The sequence below is a fragment of the Sceloporus undulatus genome, chromosome 2 (assembly GCF_019175285.1).
Source record: "Sceloporus undulatus isolate JIND9_A2432 ecotype Alabama chromosome 2, SceUnd_v1.1, whole genome shotgun sequence".
Lineage (NCBI taxonomy): Eukaryota > Metazoa > Chordata > Lepidosauria > Squamata > Phrynosomatidae > Sceloporus > Sceloporus undulatus.
The window spans coordinates 247,412,399-247,438,532 of record NC_056523.1 but is presented as its reverse complement, the minus strand read 5'-3'; the positions used below and the strand labels follow the sequence as shown (position 1 = coordinate 247,438,532).

At 41.3% G+C, this 26,134-nt stretch overlaps 1 protein-coding gene across 1 annotated transcript in view; it reads left to right on the top strand.

Annotated features, from left to right (window-relative positions):
• The first annotated feature begins 6,020 nt into the window (after window positions 1-6,020).
• Window positions 6,021-26,134, top strand: part of LOC121920627 (guanine nucleotide-binding protein subunit alpha-14-like) — a 42,522-nt gene continuing 22,408 nt past the window's right edge. The window contains exon 1 of the mRNA XM_042447757.1: window positions 6,021-6,180. Within this exon, the coding sequence (XP_042303691.1) occupies window positions 6,021-6,180 (160 nt within the window). The remainder of the gene's footprint in view (window positions 6,181-26,134) is intronic.

Here is a 26,134-nt window from a genome sequence, read left to right as displayed (position 1 = left end):
TGTGAAGTTTTCTCAGAACCCATTCCTTTTAAGGAATTCAGTTCTCATAAACTGCAGAATGGTGAAAGCAAAGGGATTAGGAAAATAGGAGAGGCCTGACTGGAACTTTTATCACCATGTAAAAAAATATTATCACAAACCACTACCGGTTCTGAAGCAAAGCATGCCAATTCTTAAGCCACAAGAAAAGCAGAGTGTTTAAATTGATTGAATTGAACCTCTGTAGTCCACAACTGCACCCCTGAGAAGCATATGTGTGAAGCTCGTAAATAAACATAGCAATAAGTTATTTCATGTTTTCCAGATGTATTTTTTTCTTTGACACATAAGAAAAAAATATTGATACAATAAAATACTGATATATGCAATAATTTAATAATAAAATTGAATACTATCATTGGATACCATATCATTGAATACCAAAGTCAGGATTATCTGTGCCACTGAGTTTCCAGTTTCGATGTGTGATTGTGAAAGCTGGACAGAAGCGTTGCCAATTTCTGGGGAATTCCCTCCAGATCCTGTCTGCTCTTGAAAACTAAGCAGGGTTAGCCCTGGTTAGTACTTGGATGGGAGGTGGCCTATGAATACCAGGTGCTGTAGGCTATATTTCAAAGGAAGGAACTGGTAAAACTGCCTAAGAAAACTCTATGAATTCCATGGGGTCACTGCAAGTCGACAGGCAACTTGAAGGCACATACACATACTGTACATACAGAGGAGTGCACACACACACAATTAAAACTAGTGTGCCAAACACATCCATCCCTAGAAACAGCTGTGTTGGAATGACCATAGGGACACATGACTTTGTTACATCTCATTTGGATTATTGTAATGTGTAGTATGTGGGACTGAACTTGGAAGAAAATTTAGAAACTTCAACAGGTCCAAAATGTTGCCATTATTATTGGTGAGTCATGTTACAGGGAACACACAACTTCCTTGTCTCAAGAGCTTTGCTGGCTGCCAGATTGCTTCTAAACACAATTCAAAGTGTTGTTTATGACCTATCAAATCCCATACACCACTGGATTCTATCCCATGTGAGCCTGCCTGAGCTCTGCAATCTTCAGGAGACACAACAAATGGTGTTCTTTGTAGGTGCTTCCAGGATTCAGGAATCCTTTCCTAGGTGACCAGATTAGTTCCCTCCTTGCTGTCTTTTTGTTGGGAAATATGTTTTAATTCCAACAGTTTTTGGGGGTACTGCTTCACAAGAAAAGGGATTTTCTTAGTGTGCTGTATTCCTTCTAGCCTTTGATATCAATCTGATGTTTAAAATTATTTTAATTCTATAGACAGTGTAATGTCATTTTAAACATAATCCTTCATATGTTTTAATCCCTTTTTATATATTTTTATATTGTAAACAGCCAAGGCAGGATATAAATAAAGTAATACAACACAGTCCAGTATAGCCCTACTTTTCCAGGTGGTGAATGTTTCTAGGTAGGATGAGAACAGCAGCAGTACCTCCACCAAGCCTTTCCTTCTGAGCCCACCCAATCTTTGCTATTCCCTTCTGTAGTATGTAGTACATGGTGGCATCCTACGAAGGTGCAGCTCACTGAAGTCATGGAGGGGTTGCAAGGGGTGTGGACCACACTGAGTAAGACTCCAGAGGAAGGGTGACTCCTGGTTGGGCCCTCCTCTCCCTTGGTTCAGGACACGCACCCTTCCCATTTGACACCCTCCACTAGCTAAGACCCTAGCTAGTGATGCCACTGGTGCAGCTACAGATGGGGCAAATAAGAATTCTGGCTCCCAGTTATGTTTTCATCCAGTCCCCAAGTTTCTAGCATTGCAGCAACTCAAAACCTCAGCTGAGGATACAGTTTAGGCCTCCAAAGAAAAGGGGCAAGCAAAGTTACCAAGGGAATACAAACAGAGCAAATGTAAGAGTTCTGAATATAAACAGTTTTCAGTCCCTCAGTCTCTTCAATGCTAGGGATAAAGGGCTGAAAGAAATTTTCATATTTGGGTGGGTCAGCGTTCTCATTTCGAGGGGCAATGCCTTCATTTTATCTCCCTGCCCCAATGGCTACCCCCTTGGCCTGCCATGAACCCCAAAGGTTCTCCCAGTGTCCTCATGTGCACTGGACATCTCTCATCCTTAGTTTTCAAATAAACTTCACTTGCTGGTACAGTAATTGGCCCTATATGGAAAGGTGGAGGGGGATTATTTTGTCCTTTGCCACATGCAACAAGATGTCTCCTGTTGGCCCTGTTCATTAAAGTGCTGGGTGCTGCAGAAAACATGCACATCTGTCCATTAGTCTAGAGAACTGGAGTTGAGAAGTGAGACATGCTGTCTAAATATGTTTTTACCAGAAAGGTTCAAAACACTGGAGTGTTACTTGTGAGTCCATGGGCCTGTTTTTTGTTTTTGCTAGAAAAGAACAAACAAACAATGTGAAACCAAACTAGAAGTGACTAGAGGTTTAACTTTGATTTTGGAAGGAAAACAGACATATTTTGATGTAAAACAGTGTGTTTGGGAGCAAGGGTGGACTTTCAACCTATTTAAAAGATGACTTTTTCACTTGGTGGCTTTTCAGGAGAGGTTTTGCATCTCTAACAAGGGTTGTCCTGGGAGTCTATGGTCCACAAGGACATCCTTGCAAGCTGCACTTTAACCACCCTTGATTTAAATTATTATTGTTATTTTTATTGAGCTGCATATTGCAAAGCAGAGCTCTCACAGGTAAACTTTTCATGATGTTTGCTTTTCTTTTCTTGCAGGAGGTTCAAGGACTGTGTCCTTCAACACTGTTAGATAACCTTAAAGTTAAGATGGCATCCACCCAAACAGTGTGAGAGTTCGAAAGTTCAGCTCTGTTATGCTTGGTTGGTTGTCTGTCTTGTTCAACAGAGACCTGTGGTGGCAGCTCTGTTCCAAGAGAAGAATATACTGGTAAAAACAAAAGGAAATGAGAAAAGCAAAACTGGAAAAAGTAGCAAACACCAGGAAAGAAAAAAAAACTGACCTTAAAAAAGGATGCTGAGTTGCAGCTATTGTCTGCAGTGGGTTTTAGAGCACAAACTGCCACTTTGGGGACTATTGGTACAGAGCCACATGAAGGCCCCATTCCCACTATAAAAAGAATCGAATTGCAGAGCAAATTAAATGACCCTAGTTCCCATTTGAAACCGGTTCCTGTCGCGATGTGATCAAATCTGTCATGATGAAGCAAGGCAAAGGCAAAAGAACTGGTTTTTTTTCCAGACACTAGTTAAAAAGAGGTTCTTTTGAAAAAATGTGATTCCAAAGCTTGTTGAGCAAATGGGAATGACAGATTGGAATCACAGCATTCTGGAGGAGAGGGACCAATGGCAGAGCGGTGCTTACCATCCCTCCCCAATTTTGGGGAGATGTCATCCCCCCCCCCCCCCTGCTGTCTTGTCATTATTGGTGTGATGTTTGGTTCCTTTTTAAAAAAACAAATAGATAAAACTAAGCGATGAAGCAACAGAATGGTTTAGCAGCTACTTGCAAAGGTGCTAAACCACTCTGTCACTTAAGCACTTAATTGTATTTACAAAAAAGAAAAGGAAAGGAAAGGAAAGAAAGAAAGAAAGAAAAGAAAAGAAAACATGCCCTGTCCTCCTCCTCACAAGCCTCCCTGGGTCCCATGTCCTCCATTTCAGTCATCCTCCTCCTCTTTTTCTCCCTTCCCGGCCTGGCAATGTCCCTTCCCCGGCCCCCAAGCTCCCTTCCCAGCCTTGCCTCCATCTCCTCCTTCTTCTCTGCTCCCTCCCGCCTTGCCTTGCTCCATTGCCATCCTCCTTGTCACACTATCTCATTCTCACACTCTCTCAGCCTCAGAACACACTCTCTCAGCTCCAACCCCCCCCCCCCAATTTCCACGCTAGGCTTACGTCAGATGATTGACAGGGGAGTTTCAAGTGGTGCTGCCAGTGGGAACCACAATCGCCTCAAGAAAAACCCGATCACATAGGATAAGGGGAGGAAAATCTAGAACTAGGGGTCTTTTGAAATTGCTTTCCAAACTGAGGCAGGAGCGAATCATGAAGCGATTCATCCTGCCAGTGAGAATGACCCTGAAATAATCTTCCACAAATATAAGGTTTCTTAGGTCTAATCTGCACTGCAGAAATAATGCAATGTGACACCACTTTACCTGCCATGGCTCCATCCTATGGAATTCCGGGATGTGTAGGTTGCTGTGGCACCAGAACTCTGTGATAGAGGCTAAGTATCTCACAAAACTACAAATCCCACAATTCCATAGCACTGAGCCATGGCAGTTAAAGATGAGTCGAACTGCATTATTTCTGCAGTGCAGATTGGAACTCGGGGTCTGAAAACAAGCACATTGTGAAGAACGTGAGGCTAATGCCCTAGAATGCTGGCTTGTATAAGGAAAAAGGTGGCCACTGACCCAAAGGGCAACAAAGTTTGCCCAACCCATTTTAGCAACCTGAGTGTTCTGCCCAAGTAAACCATTTATTCTGTTAGGTAAATTGCTGGTTAACAGATGGAATGGCAAGCAGGTATGACTTTAGTGGGACATAACAGCTGGGCATCTCATCTAAATGTATCTACTATACTGTATGTACTGTCCTCCTTTGTGGTTATAACATCTGGTCACTGTTACTGCATTGTCACAGCACTTAAAGTGGTGTCAAACTGGATTAATTCTGCAGTGTGGATGCAGCCCTTGGAGATGTCTCAGGTCGCCATGAGTCGAGGTTGACTCGAGGGCAATTAACACCACCACCTCCGGGAGGGAGAGAATAATATGAATAGGGTGACTGGGCATCCTCCTTTTCCAGGACATGTCCTCCATTTCCACCTTCTCTCCAGGTGGAATTCCAAAATGCTCTCCATTTTGGAGCATGACTAAGAAGCATGGATTTATCATTCTGTGAGTATTCCCAGCATTTTCTCCATTTCCCCTTGTGTGGCCTCCATTTTGCAAGGCCTTGTCCTCCTTTGTAGATAGGACATCTGGTCACCCTGGACAGTAGGATGCTGAGTTCTCTCTCACCATTTGAAGGGAACAACTTAACATCACCCTAGGAAGCTGGGGATGTTTAGCCTGGAGAAAAGAAGGGGTTAAGAGGTGATATGATAGCTCTGTTTAAATACTGAGGAGGGAGCAAACTTGCTCAATGCTAGGGCATTTGGGGGACTGTAGTTTTTTGTCAGACATTTAGCCTTCTCTGTCAGAGAGCTCTGGGGCCACAACAAACTACAATTCCCAGGAGTCCTTAGCATTGAGCCAGGACAGTCAAAGAGGTCTCAAACTGGATTATTTCTGCAGTGTGTTTTGGACCTAGGTGTGTGGAATCAGTATGCAAAGAGGTTTTGTAGCTCCTTTGAGAGAGAGAAAAAGAAAAGTTGACAGCAGGAGCTTTCTCCTGAGATATGCTCAACATTATAGTATTGTCTCTTTTCATCATCATCATCATAATAATAATAATAATAATAATAATAATAATAATAATAATAATATCATCTAATAATAATATGTAGAGGGATCTAGTGACCCCTTTGAGAGCAACTGAAAGAAAGAAGGCAGCAAGAGCTTTCCTAGACTTGAGTCTTCTTCCTCAGGTGCATATAACTTATAGGCTTATATGCATCTGAGGAAGTAGACTGGAGCCTAGGAAAGCTCCTGCTGCCAACTCCTTCCTGGCTCAAAGGGGCTAGATGGAGTCCCCAAACTGTGCCCTTTAAGGGATTTTGGACTTGAGCTCCCAGAATCCTCAGCCATGTTGGCCAATAGTCTGGGATTCTGGGATCTGAAGCCCCAAATCCCTCCAAGAGGTCCCACTGGGCTACAAGGTCTCTCCACAGACTGATCCTGCAGCCTAATATCTTTGAATAAGAAGAAGAAAAAGCATCCCTGAAGCTCTGGCTCGGCCTCTCTGTGGGGTGGGGCTGGGAGGAGTTGGCCCTGAGCTTGGCTCCCCCCCGGGGCCCTTGCCTAGTTCATCCCAGCCTTCCTTCTGCTGCTTCAGGTGAGGCCTGCCTGGCTGGCCCTTGGAGCATGGGGGCGCGGTGGGGCCGGTGGTGGCTCAGGTGCTGCTGCTGCTGCAGCAGCTTCTCGGCCGAGGAGAGAGCCAGCCGGAGCCTCAGCCGGGCAATAGAGAGGCGGCTGCGGCAGGACAAGAGGGAGGCGCGCAAGGAGCTCAAGCTCCTGCTCCTGGGTGAGTCCTTTCCCTCCTACACCCCCTTTTTTGGGGGGGAGACCTTGCCTCTGAGCATGTGCAGAGGGCTTTTGCACACTTTTCAGGGGTGTGTGTGTGTGTCTTCTGCTCCGAAGGGATGCTGCAGAGCTGCCCTCCTCCCTCACTGACTCTGGGTTTGTGGTCCATTCCTGCATCCATCGAGGGCAGTGGTCCCCAAACTGTGCTCCTCTTTAAGGGATTTTGGACGTCAGCTCCCAGGATGCCAGGCTATTGGCCAACATGGCTGAGGCTTCTGGGAGCAGGAGTCCAAAACCTCTGAAAGGGCACAGTGTGGGCACCCCTGAATTAGGGCTAAACAGACTCAGGGTATCATTCAGAAACTTAGGGATCTTGTGGCACATTTGTTTGCGAGGCTACCTGAAAGGAAGAAGCTGGCAGCTAGACCTGATTTTACTTGAGCCAGGAAAGCTCATGCTGCCAGCTTGTTGCTTTCCGTCAGTCTCAAAGGGGATGCAAGATCCCTTTGCCAACTGATTTTCCAGATTAACACATCTTTGAATTACTGTATTATTATTATTATTTATTTGAAGCTGAAGGCTTTCATGGCTGGCACCCATAGTTTTGTGTGGGTTTTTCAGGCTATGTGGCCATGTTCTAGAAGAGTTTTATTCCTGACATTTTACCAGCACCTGTGGCTGGCATCTTCAGAGAAGATCTGAAGATCCACAGTCCTGATCAGGTCTTCCAAACTCAAGTCTTGCCATCTCACATGTGGTCGTCCTCGTTTTCTATTGCCTTCTACCTTACCTAGCATTATTGTCTTTTCCAATGATTCATGCCTCCTCATAAAGAGGCCAAAGTATGACAGTCTCAATTTACTCATCTTGACTTCCGGGGAGAGTTTGGGTCTGATCTGTTCTAGGACCTATTTGTTTGACTTTTTGGCCATTCATGGTATCCTGAACACTCTCCTCCGACACCACATCTCAAATGTGCTGATTTTCTGTCTATCAGCTGTCTTCCCTACCCAGCTCCCACATCTATACATGGTGATGGGAAATACGATGGCTTGGACTGACCTCACTTTGTTACTCTGCCTGATATCTTTGCACTTTAAGGTCCTGCCTTTCATGGCTGCCCATCCCAATCCTAATCTTTTTATTTCTTGGTTGCAATCCCCATTCTCATCAAGGATTGATCCAAGGTATGGGAAATCTTTAACTGTTTCGATCTCATCTTCATCTATATTGAATGCCTGTATCTCCGCCATGGTGATTAGTTTTGTTTTCCTAATATTCAACAGCAAGCCTGCCTTGTCACTTTCCTTAGTAATTATTTCAAGTATTTGATGTTTTCTGCTAGTATTATGGTGTCGTCTGCATATCTTAGATTGTTGCTGTTCCATCTCCTGATCTTCACTCTTTTTTCCGTATCTAAGTGTGAAGTGCTGTGGTTCTGTGCCTTCAAGTTGTTTCCAACTTAGCACAGCCCTAAGGCAACCCTATCATTGTTTTTTTTTTGGCAAGATTTGTTCAGAGGAGGTTTGGTGTTGCCTTCCCCTGAGGCTGAGAAGATGTGGCAAGATCACCCAGTGGGTTTCATGGGTGAGCTTGGGATCAAACCCTGGTCTTCAGAGTGAGCCAAAAATATGCCTTAAGGGAATGTGGTCAGATCTTGGGTGTGCAGACATGGTTTAGGTATATAATTTCTACAATGCTCTTCCACCTTTTATAGTGGCGCTACTAAGATCGAGTGGTGTTGGAGCTACAACTGTGTTGTTCCTTCCTGTCTTGGGGGGTTCCCATGAGATGCTCCGACCTCCCCAGACCATTTAGGAGAGGTCCAGATTGCAGCTGAGCTGGTATGGCCGTTCAAATGGCCCAAATCTCCACATGGAACTCAATGGGTGGCCTTGGGCTGTTCCTCAGCCTAATCTGTCTTGCAGTAATGCTCTGAGGACAAAAAGAGGAAGGGGAAAGAGAAAGCATATGTGCCACCTTGAAAGATGACTGGGATAAAAGTGTAGTAATAATTACAGGTGTACTTCTGGAATTATCCAGAATTCCAAAATCCAGAGTACTCCAAAATCCAAAATCGTCCTCCTGGGTGGCTGAGATAGTGACTCTTTTGCTTTCTGATGGCTCAGTGTACACAAACTTTGTTTCATGGACAAAATTACTGAAAATATTACGTATACTTTAAGTCTATTTATATGAGGTGAATGCAAAACATGAATTAATTTCATCTTTAGATTTGGATTTTTCCGTGTCTGAGATATCTCATTATGTATATGCAACTGTTGGAAAATCTTTAAAAAATCCAAAATCCAAACCACTTCTAGTCCTCCCAAACACTTTAGATAAGGGAGTCTCAGTCTGTAATAGTAATAATCACCATTAATCCCACAGCATCTGTACTATGCCAAGCCACAAAATTTATGTGAGGGACCATGCCACATCAGTTGAGAGGAACCCACTTTGCAACCACAGCAGGATGGGAAGCCAGTTCTATGAGAAAGCAAAATGTATGGCCTTGTATAATCTTGTCCTTGATTTTCACATTTTAAATAAAAGCTCTCTAGGGGATTAAGAGTGTTATCTTGCTGAAGGCGAAGAGCAGTTTTATGCCTCCATCCTTTACTCTCAACATGTTCTCTTCCCAATGAAAATATTTCCCTTCCCAAAGTTTGGGAAAATGAGTTTTTTGGACTACAATGTCCAGAACTCCCAGTGGTCAGGCTGGCTAGTGGAATCTGAGAACTGTACTCCAAAAATGAACTTCCTCAAGCTCTTCATCTGGACCAAGACACGGTTTCAAGCGGGAGATGGCTTTAATAGAAATTTGGGACAAATAGTTAGGAAGATGATAGGATCACAGAGAACAGGGTGCTGATCTCTTTCTCTGCAGCTCCTGTTTAAAGTTAAAGAAATAATTGCACATTAATAACTACAGACATCCTGAGGTCTTGCTGTTTAACAACAGACCAACACATAGAATAACATATAAATCACTTCTTCTCAACCAAGGGTAACACAGTACATATACCACACTCACTTCCATGCCAGCGTTCTCTGAAGATGCCAGCCACAGATGCTGGCAAAACATCAGGAATAAACTCTCCCAGAACATGACCATATCGCCCAAAAATCCACAAAAAACTATAATTGCACATTGTCAAATGTTGTGTAACATTTAACATGTACGGGTCAGTAAGGATTTGGAATCAAAATTCAGTCAAAATTTTCAAATCAATCGTAGTCTGTAGCCATATTAATTTATTGCAGCAGAAACAACAAATAGACTTAATGCAATTTTATTATGGCTTAAAGTTTTATGGAGTGCAGATGAAGTTGTCAAATGTAACTTCAATGTCTTCATCAGAGTCTTAGCACAACTAAATGGCAGCTGTCCAGAAGGGGCAAAAATTATCTTTAGTGAAGGAATCAGAAATGTTGTAGTACACAAACTACTGACAATTGTTTTCCTTTGCAAGAGCTTTGGAAAAGAGGTCATAACTCCTAGGTAGTTCCAGCCATTGTAAGAGTTGTAGTTCAGAAAAGTAACAGCCCAAGAGCTCTGAAAAAAGTTAGTGTTTGAGCTGAGGGATGGCATAAGGCGGAAATAACTTAAAGGCACACAACAACAGCAACAAGAACAAGAACAACAACAACAACAACAACAACAACAACAACAACAACAAACCTCATTGTCAGTTTTCCTACTCAACAGTTTATAATGGCCTAAAACCTATTGTGAGCCCCAACTAGAGCAGACCCATTCAATCAATGGGATTTATGTAAAAGCTGGCTCGCCATTCAACCACTGATTCAGTGGGTCTACAATTGGGATTAACCAACAGGATTCAGACCATTAGTAGCATGGCTGAAGAAGAGAAGCTTCCTCAGCTTTTGAGAGAAAAGGGATGCCGTAAAGAAGATGGAGCAAGCTTGTTTTCTGCTGCTGCAGAGACTAGAACACAAACCAGTGGATTCATAGAATCATAGACTTGAAAGATGGCCTAAACATTTACAGGGTGTTGTTATCTACTAAGGTAATTTAGAAAGCAATGTGAAGTAGCTGTCCTCTTCCTTCTAACAATTCTTTGAGGGGAAGGAGGTACGAGAAACAGATGAAAGAAATTGAGACAGTAGGTTGCAATTTGAAGACTGTGGACATCATGGACTGTAAAAATCAATGAATAAGGCAATATAATTACACACTGAAAGCTATGTTTGGAAGGGGGAGCATGGTGATATTTTGGTCTGAATCATTTGCCTGAAACCACGTACTGAGATTTTGTTATTAACGTACAGAACTGTCATTAGGAATTCATGCTTGCAATAAAAAGTCAGATAGTCCACTCATGTTATACAAACTTGCAGAAGTGTGTATAATGATTGTACAGACCAGTCTTTACTCCTGAACCAAACATGTAGACCTCTGTGGTGTATAAAAGCTATACTTGGAAGGCATTCTTTGAGAAGACAGTGAGTGATGTTACCTTGCAGTACTAACCGGTTATTCTTCCATATAATTGACTATCATCATAAGATGCCAATTCTGTAAGTTCAATTAACCCTACAGAGTAATGTTTGGTTTACTTTGAGCTTTAAATTTGATGAGAAAGTTGTTTTGGCCTCCCAAGATAAAACGATGGCTGCTGCCTTCTATTTCTGTGTGTATGTTTGTTGTATTCACGGAGAAAGGAATTCTGCACCACTTCCTTTGCACAGTGACCCCCAGCCTCATCAAAGCCCACCTGTCCTATGTACCTCAAGGCCATTTAATGGGCAGTGGAGAGCAGAGAAGCGATTGGCTATGTCTCAGTAGCCAGGTGCACAGGGATGAAGGCTTCCTCCGAGGTTTCTCAGGGGTCCTCTGGAGGTACTGTTGGATGCCTTCATCATTGTGTATCTGGCTATACTGACATAGCCAGTTGTTTCTTGGCTGCCCCTACTCTTCACTGGCTACTTCATGGTTTTGTTGGGGACAGGGAGGGGAGAAAGGAGAGAGATGGGTTTTAAGGGAAGGAAAAGGGACCCGATGTATAATTCTTCCTGGCCAGAACTTTAAGCTACCTCTCCTCATCCCATATCTCAGCCTATATATTTTAATATCATCAGCTTATTTCCACGTGCTCAGTTGTATAGTGGTAAATTTTGAAACGTGAGTACTCATTATAAACATTGTCATAGCCATGCCTGTCCTGAAGAGTCCAAAAGTCCAGGCAGCTATGCTGATACACACATATGTATGAATATACATACAAGCCAAAGAGCAGCAATTCATAGTGTGATGCACATTTTAATGCCAATCAGCTGACAGTCATAGAATAGTGAGCCAGCTGGCAAAGGGAGGTGCAGTGGTTATTTAGCATGTTGGACTTTGGCCAGTGAGACCTGAGGTCACATGAGAAAAGAGAGGGAAGGGACATATAATCCCTGCCCTCCATAAACAGAATAAGACCACCAGATCAGTTCAAGACTTCTGTTGGTTTTTTCCCCCCCACAGCAACCGGTAAAAACATTTTATCTCAAAGACAACAAGCATGTTCTAATATGTTTAAGCCAGAATCTCATTGTACATGGTAATGCTTCTGTGACTGCACAGTGATAGAAAGGGAAGGCCTACAAAATGTCTTGTTTACCATATACAAGCAGTCTGATTCTCCAGTGCCTTCCTAGACAGTGTGCTTGTAGCCTTTTCCCTCTTGTCTGGCTTAGCCACCTTGATGTACTGTGCCAATAGGATTGTAGCCATTGTCGCTATTAAGACCAGGTCTTTTATAAAGCTAATGGCTCTCAATTGCCCATTCAAGACCAAGTCACCCCCATACAGTACTTCACATTGCACTTTCAGTTGTTCCTTGTTCTTTAATGTGGAACCACAAAATATACAATCTGTGAAAATGATAGGGTAGTGATTTTTTTCCCCCTACAGGATAGTAATGAATTGAAGACATTTGTATACATTCTGAGTCATACTGGGGGGGAAATCCTTTAAAACCCATGTTTAGTGTTCATATGCAGAAATCCAGAGTACTCCTTATGAAAAATCCCAGTGAGTTTTGTCAAGAATAAACAGAGCTGAGCATGAGTAAACATGCTCTGATACACATGGCTCTGGGTGCTTGAAGATGTATAGTTTCCTATTTATTCTTTATTTATTCACATACAGAACATTACGTCTGTTGCTGCACTGTAGGGACTTTCTGTAAGAAATCAAACAGAAATAAGTTGTATTTTTTCATTACTATAAATAAACATTTTGGCTTCTGTCGACTTTGAGATGAACAGAGAAAAGGTGGGGATGACTCCCTCAAGTCCCACTCCTTGAACATGACTTACTGTAACTGGATCAGGACTCCTCTGCCAAATTACTTTTATTTCCTTAAAGTCAATGTTCATCAAAACCCCATCTGCTTTGTTTGCAGAGAACTGTATAACAGATGGTAAGTAGTCTACAATCTGTTTTCCAAAGGATGTGGATATGAAGCGTGCTTCTTTTTTGTTTACATACAGGATTCATGTTGCCTTGTTTGCCACACAGTTGTGCCTCTTGCATCTTTTGCTTTTCCTCCTCCCTCACTTGGGACTTTATCACAAAATCAGAATTAAAACTTGGCCAGTACTTACCACATGAGATTGTGTCTATTCTCTTGGTGATTTGCATTTCCTTTATTTCTTTAATGCACCTTTTCATTGATGGGGAAAACCTGTCAATAGGCTACTAATATTTTGGCTATTCCATTAGTCCTCCTGGTGCAATAGGTCCCTTCCACGGCAGTAATGATTGACGGCAGTCATGTGGCATGAGGAGACGTGATTTGCCTCCTCTTTCCCTTGCTATTTGCAACTAGACTGAGGTTGTTTTTACTGTCTTCTACATTTTTTATTTTAATTTTTGCTGTTGTCTAATTCCAGCAAAAATAAAAACATCCTTCTGAAGGAACGGAGTAAAAACAAGCTCGGCAAAGGCAGGTTTGTGCTGAAAGACATGGAAGGCAGGGTTACAGAGCCAGCGTGCAAGGTATCATGGATTGCCAAAGAAGAACAGATTGAAAGGAAGATTGAACAAATTGAAAAGAAGTGTGATACTGAACATTTTCAAACCAGTATGTTCCTGTTTGCTTCACTAATGCGATCATTGCAGGAAAAAAAATGTTGTGGTAAAGTCCTTGGGTTCCTCATGCTGCCACCGCTTCTGCTTATCCTCTTACTCCTCCTCCAGGTATTTAATTCATGCTCATTTATCATCACCTTAGTGTAAAATAGAGAATGGTATGATCTTCCATGAGTTCCTTCTTCAGATATTACGCTGTTTCAGCACAGTTCTGCTATTAATGGCAGATGGAATTAGAGTTGCCATAAGTTGGAAACAACTTGAAGGCTCACAGCAGCAACAGCAGTGGACAAGCAATGAGTGCATGACATTTAGACACTGGAAGGATGCACCAGGCCACCTCATTTCATTTGTTTGGTTTTTATGTGTATGAGAGAGGATAGTGAGAATAGGAAGTTTAATTGTATATACATAAGCATTTGGGTTTCTGCTTTCCTCGGTAATACAGCTTGGTGTGTACCTAGTCTGTAGCAGGCTGGTAAGGGCCCTTATTTTGTAGTACAATATATGTTTTGCTAGCAAGAGGTATTAGGTTTAAGTCCTGGCAAATACAGATATGCCTGGAAATGCCACTGTTTGGAATGGTGGGCAGCCTCTGCCACTTAATATAGACCAAGGTTCCTAATACTCTCAGGCCTTGTAGCCTTATTTGGAATGCTGGGTACCATTGGTGGGCACCACCATGAAACAGTTCCATTGTGGATGTGGATAGTAGCAAAAAACCAAGTAGCTTGTCCTAAAGCTGAGGATGAGGTAGAGACTGTGACTGAGCCACTAATACCACATATAGCACAACAAAATACCAGTTTCACAGAAGGCAACCTTTTGATGCTTAGATGCAAGCAATTTGGCAACCAACCCATCCACGGCTCACCTAAGATGTTATTCAGGTTCATCACCCAGACACACACCTATTTATTTTTTCAGTGATCATGCTTTTAAACAGAACAATAACCAGAGTTTCCTGGAGAGTCTATGTAAAAGTTAAAAAGTTAACATACAAAACACTACATTGTAGCTGCCTTCCTATATGCAGTAAAACAAAGATAAAACCAGTATTGAGAGGTTAACGCCTATTCAGCTCTCAAAACCTAAATAAAACTAGCAGTACAGTACAGCTATTTGCTCCTGCTTTTCATCCACCTCAGACCTGCACATTTTACTGCTCTTCTGGGAAATATTAAATCTAGTTTTTAGGAGATATCAATATTATAAAATGGACAGACATAGACAAACAGAAATAAAGATATTCTCTACCCTGCCAAAAAAGAGCACCTGTTATTTAAAATACTGTATAAATATCAGTGATTTGAAGAGGCTTTGATGTGTAGATGTGGTGCTCTAGTAAAATAATGTATCAAGTTCCTACTACAGGTTGAGAGCCTGAACAGACAGGCCAAAATAAAGCTGCTTTGGGTCACTTTGGATGTATGCTGTTTAAATGCTGCATGAGTCCTAAAAGGTCAGAAGCCATGCCAAGTCACGCTCCAATCCTAAGGACTAGAGTGCAGCTTTGGTGCAGCTTCTGGCCTCTTAGGACACTTGCATCATTTAAACAGCATACCTCCTAAGTGAACTGAAGCAGCTTTATCTCGGGCCTGTCTGTTCAGGCCCTGAGTCTCCTCAAATATATTCTTCCTGTTTACCAGCTGATGCTACCCATGAAAAACCCTATCTCTTAAGTCAAGCCATACTGAATATCAAGGGCTTCCAAGGTACCGCAGATTGGGGTGCTTGGAAATACACTATGACCTCATATCTGCAGGACTGGTACTCATGATTTCACTTACCCATGCCTGAAAATATGTTATCTCTAAGCATTTTCTAGGTCCTCCAACATAATTCTGTGGTATACTTCTAACAGAAGATGGCCATAGAGTCATGCTGGGAGACCTAGAAATGCCTAGAGAGGTGTTCTCTCTGGGAATCTATAGGTCGTTCAGTGCGATTCAATGGTCAGTGTCCTGCGGAAGTCATTCATCTTAGCAGGATCTGCTATTATGTGTGGTTTTGTGTTGCCACAGTAAGTCTTGGAAAGTATCCCCCGTGGATATGGGGGTTGTACTTTAACTGCATTGCTTTTCTGAGCACAGGATGTGTTGAGACAGGCAGCTGGAGAGACCTCTTGAGATCCTGCCTCATCTGTTGTCTCAAAGCAGCCTGCAGCTGGGAGAACAGTTCAGTTGTCATTTTCCAGTGCCCTAGTCTGCAGCACCATGGAAACCCTTCAGTTGGGGCATTGCTTGGCTTAAGAGGTAGGTTTTTGGGGTCACATTTGGCAATTGATGACTGTAAACATGAGTCTTGAAAGTTATGAGATTGTAAATCTGGTTTACAGATCTTGTAAATGTTAAACACGGTGCCATCCATGATGTACAACTGTGGGGCCTCTGAGTTTAGAGAAAAATTGAGAAAAAGCAGACAAAATAGAGGTATAAAATTATGCATGTCGTAGGTAGGAAGGCATCTTATCAGCACTGCAATGCTGGGTTGTCCACCAATGTTGAACAATACGAGGTCCAGGACAGATGAAATGAAGTCCCTCATATGCCACATAGTTAAGCTGTGGAATTCATTATGACAAAAAGTAGTTGGATAGCTATACAGTGGGATTAGATACACTTGTGAAGCATGACTTTACTTGTGGCAGCTATTCAAGATGAATATATTTTCCCTCCAGTATGTCTCTGTCTATCAGTTGCTGGGGAGTATTTGTGGGAGAGTGTTGTATTCATGTCTTGCTTGTGTGTATCTGGTTGGGTACTCTCTGAACAGACTGCACAGTTAGATAGATGTTTCATCTGAATCAACACAGCTTTTTATGTCCTTGATACATCCAGCTGTACAATCAAAACTCTGACACTATTATAGAGCTAGGACAGTGACCTCCTCTTTGGCAAATGTAAGAAGGGGCATTAATTAAAATACAGCCTACAGAAATATTAATCAGTTTTAGTATGGAGGAAAATATGGCTATTTTTTAAGCTTTCCTTTTTCCCTATAGGAGAGAACTTTTGTGAAGCAGAGTTGAAATACAGTGATTTACCTTTTATCCTGGGTTATTTTATCTCACTGCTATCTTAGCCGTTGTTCTGGTATGAACATAAAAGCAGAGAAATAAAGGAGAATGCAGTTGATCTGGGGGGGGATAATCTTCTTTTGCAGGCATGGCATGGATAAATTTAACAGTTGTTTTTAGTTTGTGATTGTCATGACTATTTTATTTTGTATTACTCAGTTTTCATGTTTTGTGATTTGTGATTGAGAGCATCTTCTTCGTTGCCTGACAGGGGAAATGATTTATTTAGATTGCGTTGGTGTTACCTTCTAGTACTCAAATAAGAATTTGCTCTTCCTTGATTTCCATAGGAATTAGACAAGAAAGCCTTTGTAAGGAGGTTGTAAACATTCTGCTTGTAGTCACTTATTTAAGTAAGCAAATGTTTCATTGTCATATCCTGTTGCTGGAAAGCATTTATTACTAACAGAGAGATAGGAAGTCCTTGTCAAATATTATTAGTGCTTGGATTAATGATGACATGATTTTATCTTTCAAATCTTTTGCTACTACATAGTTGTCCTTGGTGGCAAAGGGAAATGTTTTGATTTCCATAAACAAAAATAGGCCATCCTGTTAGCTGTTTTGCAAAAATGTTATTTAGAAGTCAAATTGTCTGCCCTTAATAAACACAAGAGACTTAGAGAAGGCCGCATTTGTACAGAATGGTAAGACAAGATTTCAGAAAAATCCTAGTTTACTCTGAATAAGTTATGGAATAAATAGATCAATCAATCAATTTTTATTAATGCTTAAGCCAAAGGCCATTCGCATGATTAAAATGTAAAACTGATGACAGAAATTCAGGAATAGGTTATGTGTTTAGTTCCCTCTCCCTTCATTTAAAGAGCCCCATTCACACTGAGCATTTAAATGGAGGGAGAGGGAATCCCAGTCCATATATGGAAGCCAGATATCCATATATGAATTGGGGGTTCCCTCTTCCGTTTAAAGAGCCCCATGTAGCATGCGCATAAGCTGTCAAATTGTAAAAAAAATTTAAAAAAATCTGAAGCGTCCAATGAAGCATTCCTGCTGCTGAAAAATAGTAATGGAGGAGGAGGATGAAGAGGACGGAAAAGGAGCCCCACAAGCCGCTCCACTCCCAGCCACATGCTCCATGCGCATAAGCTGTCAAATGTAAAAAACAATTTTAAAAAAGCCGAAGCGCCGGATGAAGCGCTCGCGCTGTTAATAGCAGCATTAGATGTCACCATTGACATCATTTGATTGACAGAAGAGGCTCCATCTTAACCCAGTACTTTGGTGAGTATGAACTTTAGCAGGGCAAATTGCATCGATCAAGGTAAAGGGTAGTCAGAACTTCTACCCGGGGAGATTCGGTATGAGGGCAACTGGATCTGCCCAGTTCTATCCAGAGCAAATGGGCTAGTGAGAATGGGGTCTACATGTGAAAGGGATCTAGGAGTCCAAGTAGACCACAAGTTGAACATGAGTCAATAGTGTGATGCGGCAGCTAAAAAGGCTAATGCAATTTTAGGCTGCATCCATAAAAATATAGTGTCTAGATCAAGAGAAGTAATAGTGCGACTGTATTCTGCTTTGGTCAGGCCCCACCTGGAATATTGTGTCCAGTTCTGGGCACCACAATTCAAAAAGAACATTGAGAAACTGGAGCGTGTCCAAAGGAGGGCGACTAAAATAGTGAAGGGTCTGGAAAACATGCCCTATGAGGAAAGGCTTAGGGAGCTGGGGATGTTTAGTCTGGAGAAGAGAAGGTTAAGAGGGGATATGATAGCCCTGTTTAAATATTTGAAGGGATGTCATATTGAGGAGGGAGAAAGGATGTTTTCTGCTGCTCCAGAGAACAGGACCCGGAACAATGGATGCAAGCTACAGGAAAAGAGATTCCACCTCAACATTAGGAGGAACATCCTGACAGTAAGGGCTGTTTGACAGTGGAACAAACTCCCTCAGAGTGTAGTGGAGTCTCCCTCCCTGGAGGTCTTTAAACAGAGGCTTGATCTGTTGGGGATGCTTTGACTGAGAGTTCCTGCATGGCAGGGGGTTGGAATGGATGGCCCTTGTGGCTTCTTCCAATTCTATGATTCTATGAGTGTTAAACAATGACTGAAAATCAGTGTTTGATTCCCAGCTTGGCCATGAAACCCACTAGGTGACCTTGGACAAGACACATGCTTTCAGTCTCAGGAGAAGCAAACCACTTCTGAACAAATCTTGCCAAGAAAACCCCATGATAGGTTCATCTTAGAGTCACCATAAATCTGAAACGGCTTGAAGGCACACAGTGACACAACAACTGTTGATTTCTTTCTTACCATATGTTCCAGTGAGTGCTTTGATTAAAAGCAGCAGCAATAATACTAAAAGACTTGGGGAAAGAACCTCAGTGTCTGGTAGTGGTTATTGTAGTTGATAGTGTGTGTTTCGTATCTTTGTGCATGTGAGCTGTCCTTAATGCAGAATTAAGGGGAAGTACTACGATTCACTGGCTGAGCATGTGCTTTATTTGCAAAAGGTTCTGGTTTCAGTCTGCAGTATGGCTGGAAGAAACAAAGGCATATTTATTCTTCTTGTTCATGACCATGTTATGCCTTTCCTCCATCACCATTCCAAGTAATTGCTGGCTTGGGGATGACTAAACATGCATAGATAGGTATATGAATGTTTAAACTTTATGAGAAGAAGGTGGAGAAATTGAAGGTGGGACTGCCATTAGCAGACTGTCAGTCTCTTATCTGTCATAATGCCCTTTCCTTTCTCAAATTTACTTAGGACTCCTCCAAATGATCAGGATAAAAAACAAACACTCTCTTTGTTTCATTCATTTCCAAGCCAGGCATTATATAACTGGTCAGTACATCATGAAAAACGTAGGCTATATCAGCACTGCAGAATTAATGCAGTTTTACACTGCTTTAACTGCCATGGCTCAATGTTATGGGATTCTGGGATTTGTAGTTTTGTGAGATATTTAGCCTTTCTGTCAATAAACTTCAGTATCCCAAGATTACATAGGATGGAGCCATGACAGTTAAAATGAAGTCAAATTACATTAATTCTGCACTGTGGCAGCAGCCTATGTTAACAGTTAACAGCTAAAAGAATTTGAACCGTTGATTTTGTTAATAATCTTATAATGCTTTTTAATGTTTTGTTAACAATGTTTATTAAACATAATTCTAAAGGAATGTGTCTAGAACTTACAAAAAGCCTAAATTCCTTGAGGCAAGGAAAATAACAATTGAACATCAATATATCAATATTTGATATATTAGGTAAAGATTGTGTTTCATTCATGCCTTAAGAGAAGCCCCATATAAAGTTTTATTCAAGTGGCATCATAGTGTATGGGAGCTGGGGGGGGATCACTTCTGTGAGGTCTGGCTTATGTCACAATGGGAAAACAAAGCTTGTTTTCTGCTGCTCCAGAGACTTGAACATGGAACAATGGATGCAAGTTACAGGAAAAGAGATTCCACCTCAACATTAGGAGGAACTTCCTGACAGTAAGGACTGTTCAACAGTGGAACAAACTCCCTTGGAGTGTAGTGGAGTCTCCTTCCTTGGAGGTCTTTATACAGAGTTTGGATGGCCATCTGTCGGAAGAGCTTTGATTGTGAGTTCCTGCATGGCAGGAGTTTGGACTGGATGGCCCTTGTGGTCTCTTCCAGTTCTATGATTCTATGTATTCAGTAGTCACGACTATAGTACTGTTGCTCATTTGGGTCTTTGTGTAATCACTCAATACTTATGTTTAAGGCTGCATCTGCATTGCAGAATTAATGCAGTTTAACACTGCTTTAACTGCCATAGCTCAATGATACGGAATTCTGAGATTTGTAGTTTTGTGCGAGATTTAATCTTTTCTGTCAGAGAACTCTTGTGCCACAAGAAACTACAACTCCTAGGATTCCATAGGATTGAGCTCCATTGCAGTTAAAGCATTATCATACTGTATTAACTCTGCAGTGCAGATGCAGCTGAAGCAATAATTACATGGTTGATATTGAGGGAGAATTAAGAGGTTCAGACTGGATTGTTGTCTTGGTCTACTGCTGGCCCTCCACATTTGTGGCTTTGACTTTTTCGGATTTGACTATTTGTGATTTTGATTAATATGTTCTCTAGGAATCTCTGGGCCCTCCAGTGCACTTCTCTAGGCATTTATAGGTCCTCCAGCATGATTCTGTGACCAACCTCTGGCAGATTTTGACCATAGAGTTGTGCAGGAGGACCTGGAGATTCCTAGAGAGATGTTCTGTCAGGTGAAAAAAATGTGTTGTTTTTATTTGCGATTTTTCCACATTAATGGGTGTCCTTCACCTCTAAACCCAGTGAATGTGGAGGGACTACTGTACTTGCCTTCCTGCTGGGTTTTTTTGGTGGCTAAATTCAATTTTAGCCTCAACTTGGAATACGGTTACTTGTTAGCTGCCACCACCAATATAATGTGAGTCCTACTGATTTCAACAGGACTCAGATTGGATGTAGCCTTTTTATAAAGGGGATGTCACTAATTTACCTCATTTCTCCTTATGCAAATGAATTACATTGTGTGCGCATGGTACGCATGTAAATACTGTATACCTAACTCTGCTCAGTCAATATAGGTGATAAATAAAATGATATAGCCTTACCTGCATGAAAATAACATGAAAAATAGCTTCCGGTGAGCTAAAAATATGCACTGTAATGTTGGAATACCCAAAACCATCCAAAGATTATGGTAACCAGATACTGGGAGTTTCAGGCATCTCCAGTTTCTTCCAGATCGACATTCTTGTGCTATTGTTTTTATATATTTATTTTTATTAATTTTTGATAAAATCTATTTTACAATCAAAGCCATTTACATTCAGAAAATAAAAAGACAGAAAGAGCAAAGAGAGGAAAAAAGACATATAACGAATTCACAATAGAACTATGATCCCCCAATCCTGACTAATGAAAAGAAAAAGACAGTATAATTCCACCTTTATTGATCCAGTTAATAGTCCTACTAAAATTACTAAAAATCATAACCACAGATTAATACGTAAATGATTAGATTTCTTATTGCTCAAAAGTCCATAAATGTTTTCCAGTCTTTCAGCAAATCTTCAACTAGATTTTTTTTGGAGTAACATACAAATCTTAGACCAGTAACCTTTTGCCTTCTTACAAATCCAGCACATATGTACAAAAGAGCTCTCTTTATCTTGACACACCAACATTGGTTTGAAACACTCTGAGACATTTTACACTGCTTATTTGGAGTTAAATACCAACTGTACATCATCTTATATGGGTTTTCTTTTAAATCACTACACAAAGTCAATTTTATATCTTTAGACCACATTTCCCCCCATACATCCATATGGAGATTATGCCCCAACATTTTGAGCCCATCTTATCATGTACTCTTTTATAGATTCATCACCTGTCTCTAGTTTCAGAAGCCATTTATACACTGTTTAACTGCATGGTCATCATCTTTATACAACTCTAAATAAAACTCATTTTCTGCAACCTCTAGGACTGCATTTCTCTTACCTTGAATTTGCATTTCTCTTATCTTAAATCTGTATGTTGTGCAAACCACTTAAGATCTTTGCCTTCCTTAAAAATAATCTCTCTTGATCTCTCTCTCCTGTTCAAAATACCAAAGATCATCATAAAGCAATAATCTCCAATTTTTCACCTATTCTTTAAAAAAAAGTTTCCTATGATGAAGTAGATAATATTATCTTAAGAAAAAGTCTCTGTTTATACTTATACCAAGCTCATAGGGCAGTCTTTCCAATACAGTGATTTTTAAATTCTGCATATGCCTTGACTTTATCATACCAGAGAAAACCATACCATCCAAATTTTAAATTATGGCCTTAATGTTCCAAGTGTGTCACATCTGTAAGCAATATCCATTGCTTCAACCATACAAAACAACTGGCCTTGTACAGCATGCCATTAGGGACATCCTAACCTGTCCCAATGCTTTGTACTGTCTTCAGTACAGTCTGTCACTCTACATCAGCCTAAACATGGTGTTCTCTTTCAGCAATACCATGTCCTCTTTTGTAAAGCAAAGGTGGATGTTTTATCTAGGCCAAAGCCAGATTGGCTCAGAAGAGTGGCATGGAATCTGTGTACTCAAGCAAATGTTTTAATCAGAGCAAAAACAAGAATAATGAACTGGCAGATTGCAGGTTGGAAAGAAAGATCTTACTTTAATGCTTCTTCATGCTTCCTGATATGCAGCCAACTGTGCTAAGCCCTTTCCTGTTATTTCAAAAGGTGGGTTTGCCATATCTTTCAGCATTTCACAGGTTAAAGTTAGGACATATGTAGCCAAGCAACATCAGAATTTTTTCGATAGGGCACAAGTTATTCATGAGGAAGAACACAAGCTAGGAGAGGATGCAGCAGTTTGCCTGAGTCTGCTGGGAAGGACACTCCTGCCCACTCTGCTGAATTAATTGAGCGCAAACCACTTTTGTACTTTGAACTCACTTTGCAGCAGCAGAACTAAGATGAAAACAAAGGTGGAAAGTGATGAGAGGCAATGACATTTTAAAAGCAGCTGAATAAGTAGGACAACAGAGGATTGATTGGGACTATTCCAGTCAAATTGGGAAGTTGGAGAATATAGTTTACATTTGCACCTCAACCTTCCTACTTTGTTGTTGATGTCAAATGTTTGCAGCTAGAGTCAATATGAACCATATTTCTAGACCTCTTCTAACACCTTCTTCTCTTCCTCAAAAACAATATGCACATTTCAGAATAGCTGTTTGTACATTTGTAGCCTTTCTTATTTCTATGAGAGTGGCTCTACTAGTAGGCACAGTTCAGCATTCTTCCTCCCTACACACCTCAGCTTTGCACATCTGCTGCTTGACCAGTTCTTCACTGCCACCGCTTGCCATTTCAAGTGATACAATGGTCTCTTTCATCTATACAATCATTACGCTTCGGTCCCACTTTAACTGTCATGGCTCCATCTTATTCTGGGGTTTTTAGTTTTGTGGATACTTAGAATTACCTGCTCTGCAATTAGCTCTACTTCCTCATCCAACTATATTCCCCAGTGTCCTATTGGATGCCACTGCAGTACTTAAAGTTGTATCAGAGTGCTACAGTTGTGTAGTAGGAAAGAGGTCAATGTTTCCTCCAAGACAACAATGTGTGAAACAGTGTTGGTGCATATCTAAGCCATTGTTGGGGGAAGGAGCATTGGTGAAACTGACAAGGTTCCTTGCATGCATAGCGGTCAAAGAGAGAATGAGGGAATGGAGGGGTAGATGAGCAGGTAATGTAGAAACTGAAGGGAAGGGTTGCATCCTGTCACCAACCATGACATGATGGGTTATATCTGAGACAAGCTGTAGGGAACTATTGTGTAACCTGAGAGCCTTTTTAATCCTGTACTAGCCAGATGGGAAGTCCTGCCATTTGAAACTAGATAAGGACAACTGATGAATGGTGGTGGTAAGAAGTGAAGCTAGAGAAGATTTCTCAGTGATCTCAAGTACTTGAAAAGGCTCTTGTGATTTAGGCTTTTATCTGAGCCAGATTAAAACATCAACAAAATATTCTTTTTTTAAAAAAAAGACATGCTTGCCTTAATGCTTCAGAATTTTCTGCTGGTACATTATCCTCAAATAAGAAAATATAATATTCTCTAGAGTAACTCACAGACCCTTTGCAGTAAGGACTATTTTGATACCCTCACATAATTGTTTCAGGTCATTAAGGAGAACTGTTTTGCTTTCTTCCAGATCTTGCCTATTGTAAGTGAAAAGGAGCCTTATGACTGCTTCAGCTTTACCCATTCTGGCCGTAATGGGTGCTTTTCCTGAAATATATATATATTTTAAAAAATATTCAGGAGCGAAGAGGGAGCTACAGTTATGTTTCCTTGGTAACAAGAAGAGCAGCTGGTTTTTAAAAATCCCTCTAAGCATAAATGTAGTGCTTGATACAATCTCTAGGTGTGCTTTTGTTAGATTTCCCAAATCTTCACTTAAATTGTTTATCAGTTTTTCAGTGACACTAATATTTTTCTACATGAAAAAGGTGCAAAGGAGAGAACTGACATTTTTGGTGCCAGGTTTTCCCCATGAGGTGGATGGGAGGGAGCTGATGAATTCTGTGCTCTGCTATGTATCATCTAGCCTTCATTAAGAACACAAAGAGAACCCCACAGAGTCAGACTAAAAACCCATCTAGTCAGGAATTTGTTTACACAATAGCTGACCAGATGCTTGTGGAAAGCCTGCCAGCAGAACATGGGTGCAACTGTGCCTTTACTCTCAAGTTGCCCAGCAAGTGATAATACAGAATACTGCCTCTGGTACTAAAGGAAACATATAACCATCATGAGCTGGCAATAACTCCATCTTCCATTAATGCCTCCTGTCTCCTTTTGAAGCTCTTCAAATTTGAGCAGGCCTTCATTGTATCTTGGGACAGTGAGTTACATAGTTTAATTATGATATATACTTGTGTATAAGTAGAAAAAATTACACCAAAAATTGCCCCAAAAATATGTGTCGACTTATAGAAGGGTCAATATGGCAAAATCCTCCACCACGGGGTTTTCTCCCGAGGAAAAAGCTGGGTAGCAGAGCAGGAAAAGGGATGAATGCTCTCGAGGTGCCTCTGCCGTTGGGCTTTTTCCCAAGGAAAAGGCTGGGCAGTGGAGTAGTAAGAGGGGTAAATGCTCACCCCTCAAGGCTCCTTCACCACTTGGCATTTTCCTGAGGAGAGAGCTGGGTGGAGGAGGAGGAAGAGGAGGTGAATGCTCACCCCTCAAGGCTCCTCTGATGCCAGGCTTTCTCCCAAGGAGAGTACTGGGCAGCAGAGGAGGGAAGGGGGCAAAAGCTCACCCCTCAAGGCTCCTTTGCCACCTGTCCACCCACTGCCAGTTGTTTGCTGCTAGCCCACTTGTCTCCTTGTTCTGCTCTCTACCTTCTGTGAAGAGATGTGGCCAGCTGCAGACAACTGAATGTGAGCAGATGGGCAGCAAAGCAGGACCATGCTGAGCCCAAAGTTTTATCCTCAGCGTATCCACGAGTCATGCCAAATTCCACAGTTTTCTCTCCAAAACCTGCCCTCAACTTATACATGAGGTTGACTTATTGTATAGTATATGTAGTATGTGCTGTGTGAGTAAATATTTTATCTGTCTTAAATCTTCCTTCAGCTTCAGTGGTCAGAGAGAATACTGTATTATGTATTATGAGATAAAGAGAAAAAGCTTCTATGCACCTGCTGTTTCCATACCATGGACAATTTTCTCCACCTCTGTTGTGTCTTGCTTGCCCATTTTGTAAGACCAAATAGCCCCAAGTGATGTAAGCGTCTTCTAATTTGGACCCCTCTGCCAAACATTTTGGTTTCTCTTTTCTGTACCTTTTCCAACTCTATCATATTCTTTACTGACATCACTGATGTGGGATTAAATTTTGAAGTGCGGACTCTTACTAGGAATGTCTCTAAGCCTCCTTGCACCTTATAGAAACATAAGAGAAGAGGTGGAGGAGAAAACATTCCTGCTCACAATGTCTTGTACCCAGCACAATGGGGGAGATGAAGGTGATATTCAATAAAACAAAATTTGGGAAACCCATAATTGTACAATTCCTACACAACATCATGTTTGATCTTCATTTGCTTTTAAGTGGCAGCTACGCAAGCAAAATCCTTATCAACATTTACCATAATTTATGAAAGCTAGATGTGGAAACACTAGCCTGAATACTGCTTGTAGTCTCAACTAGCATAGCACTGTTGAATGGTAAGAAGATTTATCCAGATCCCATTAAT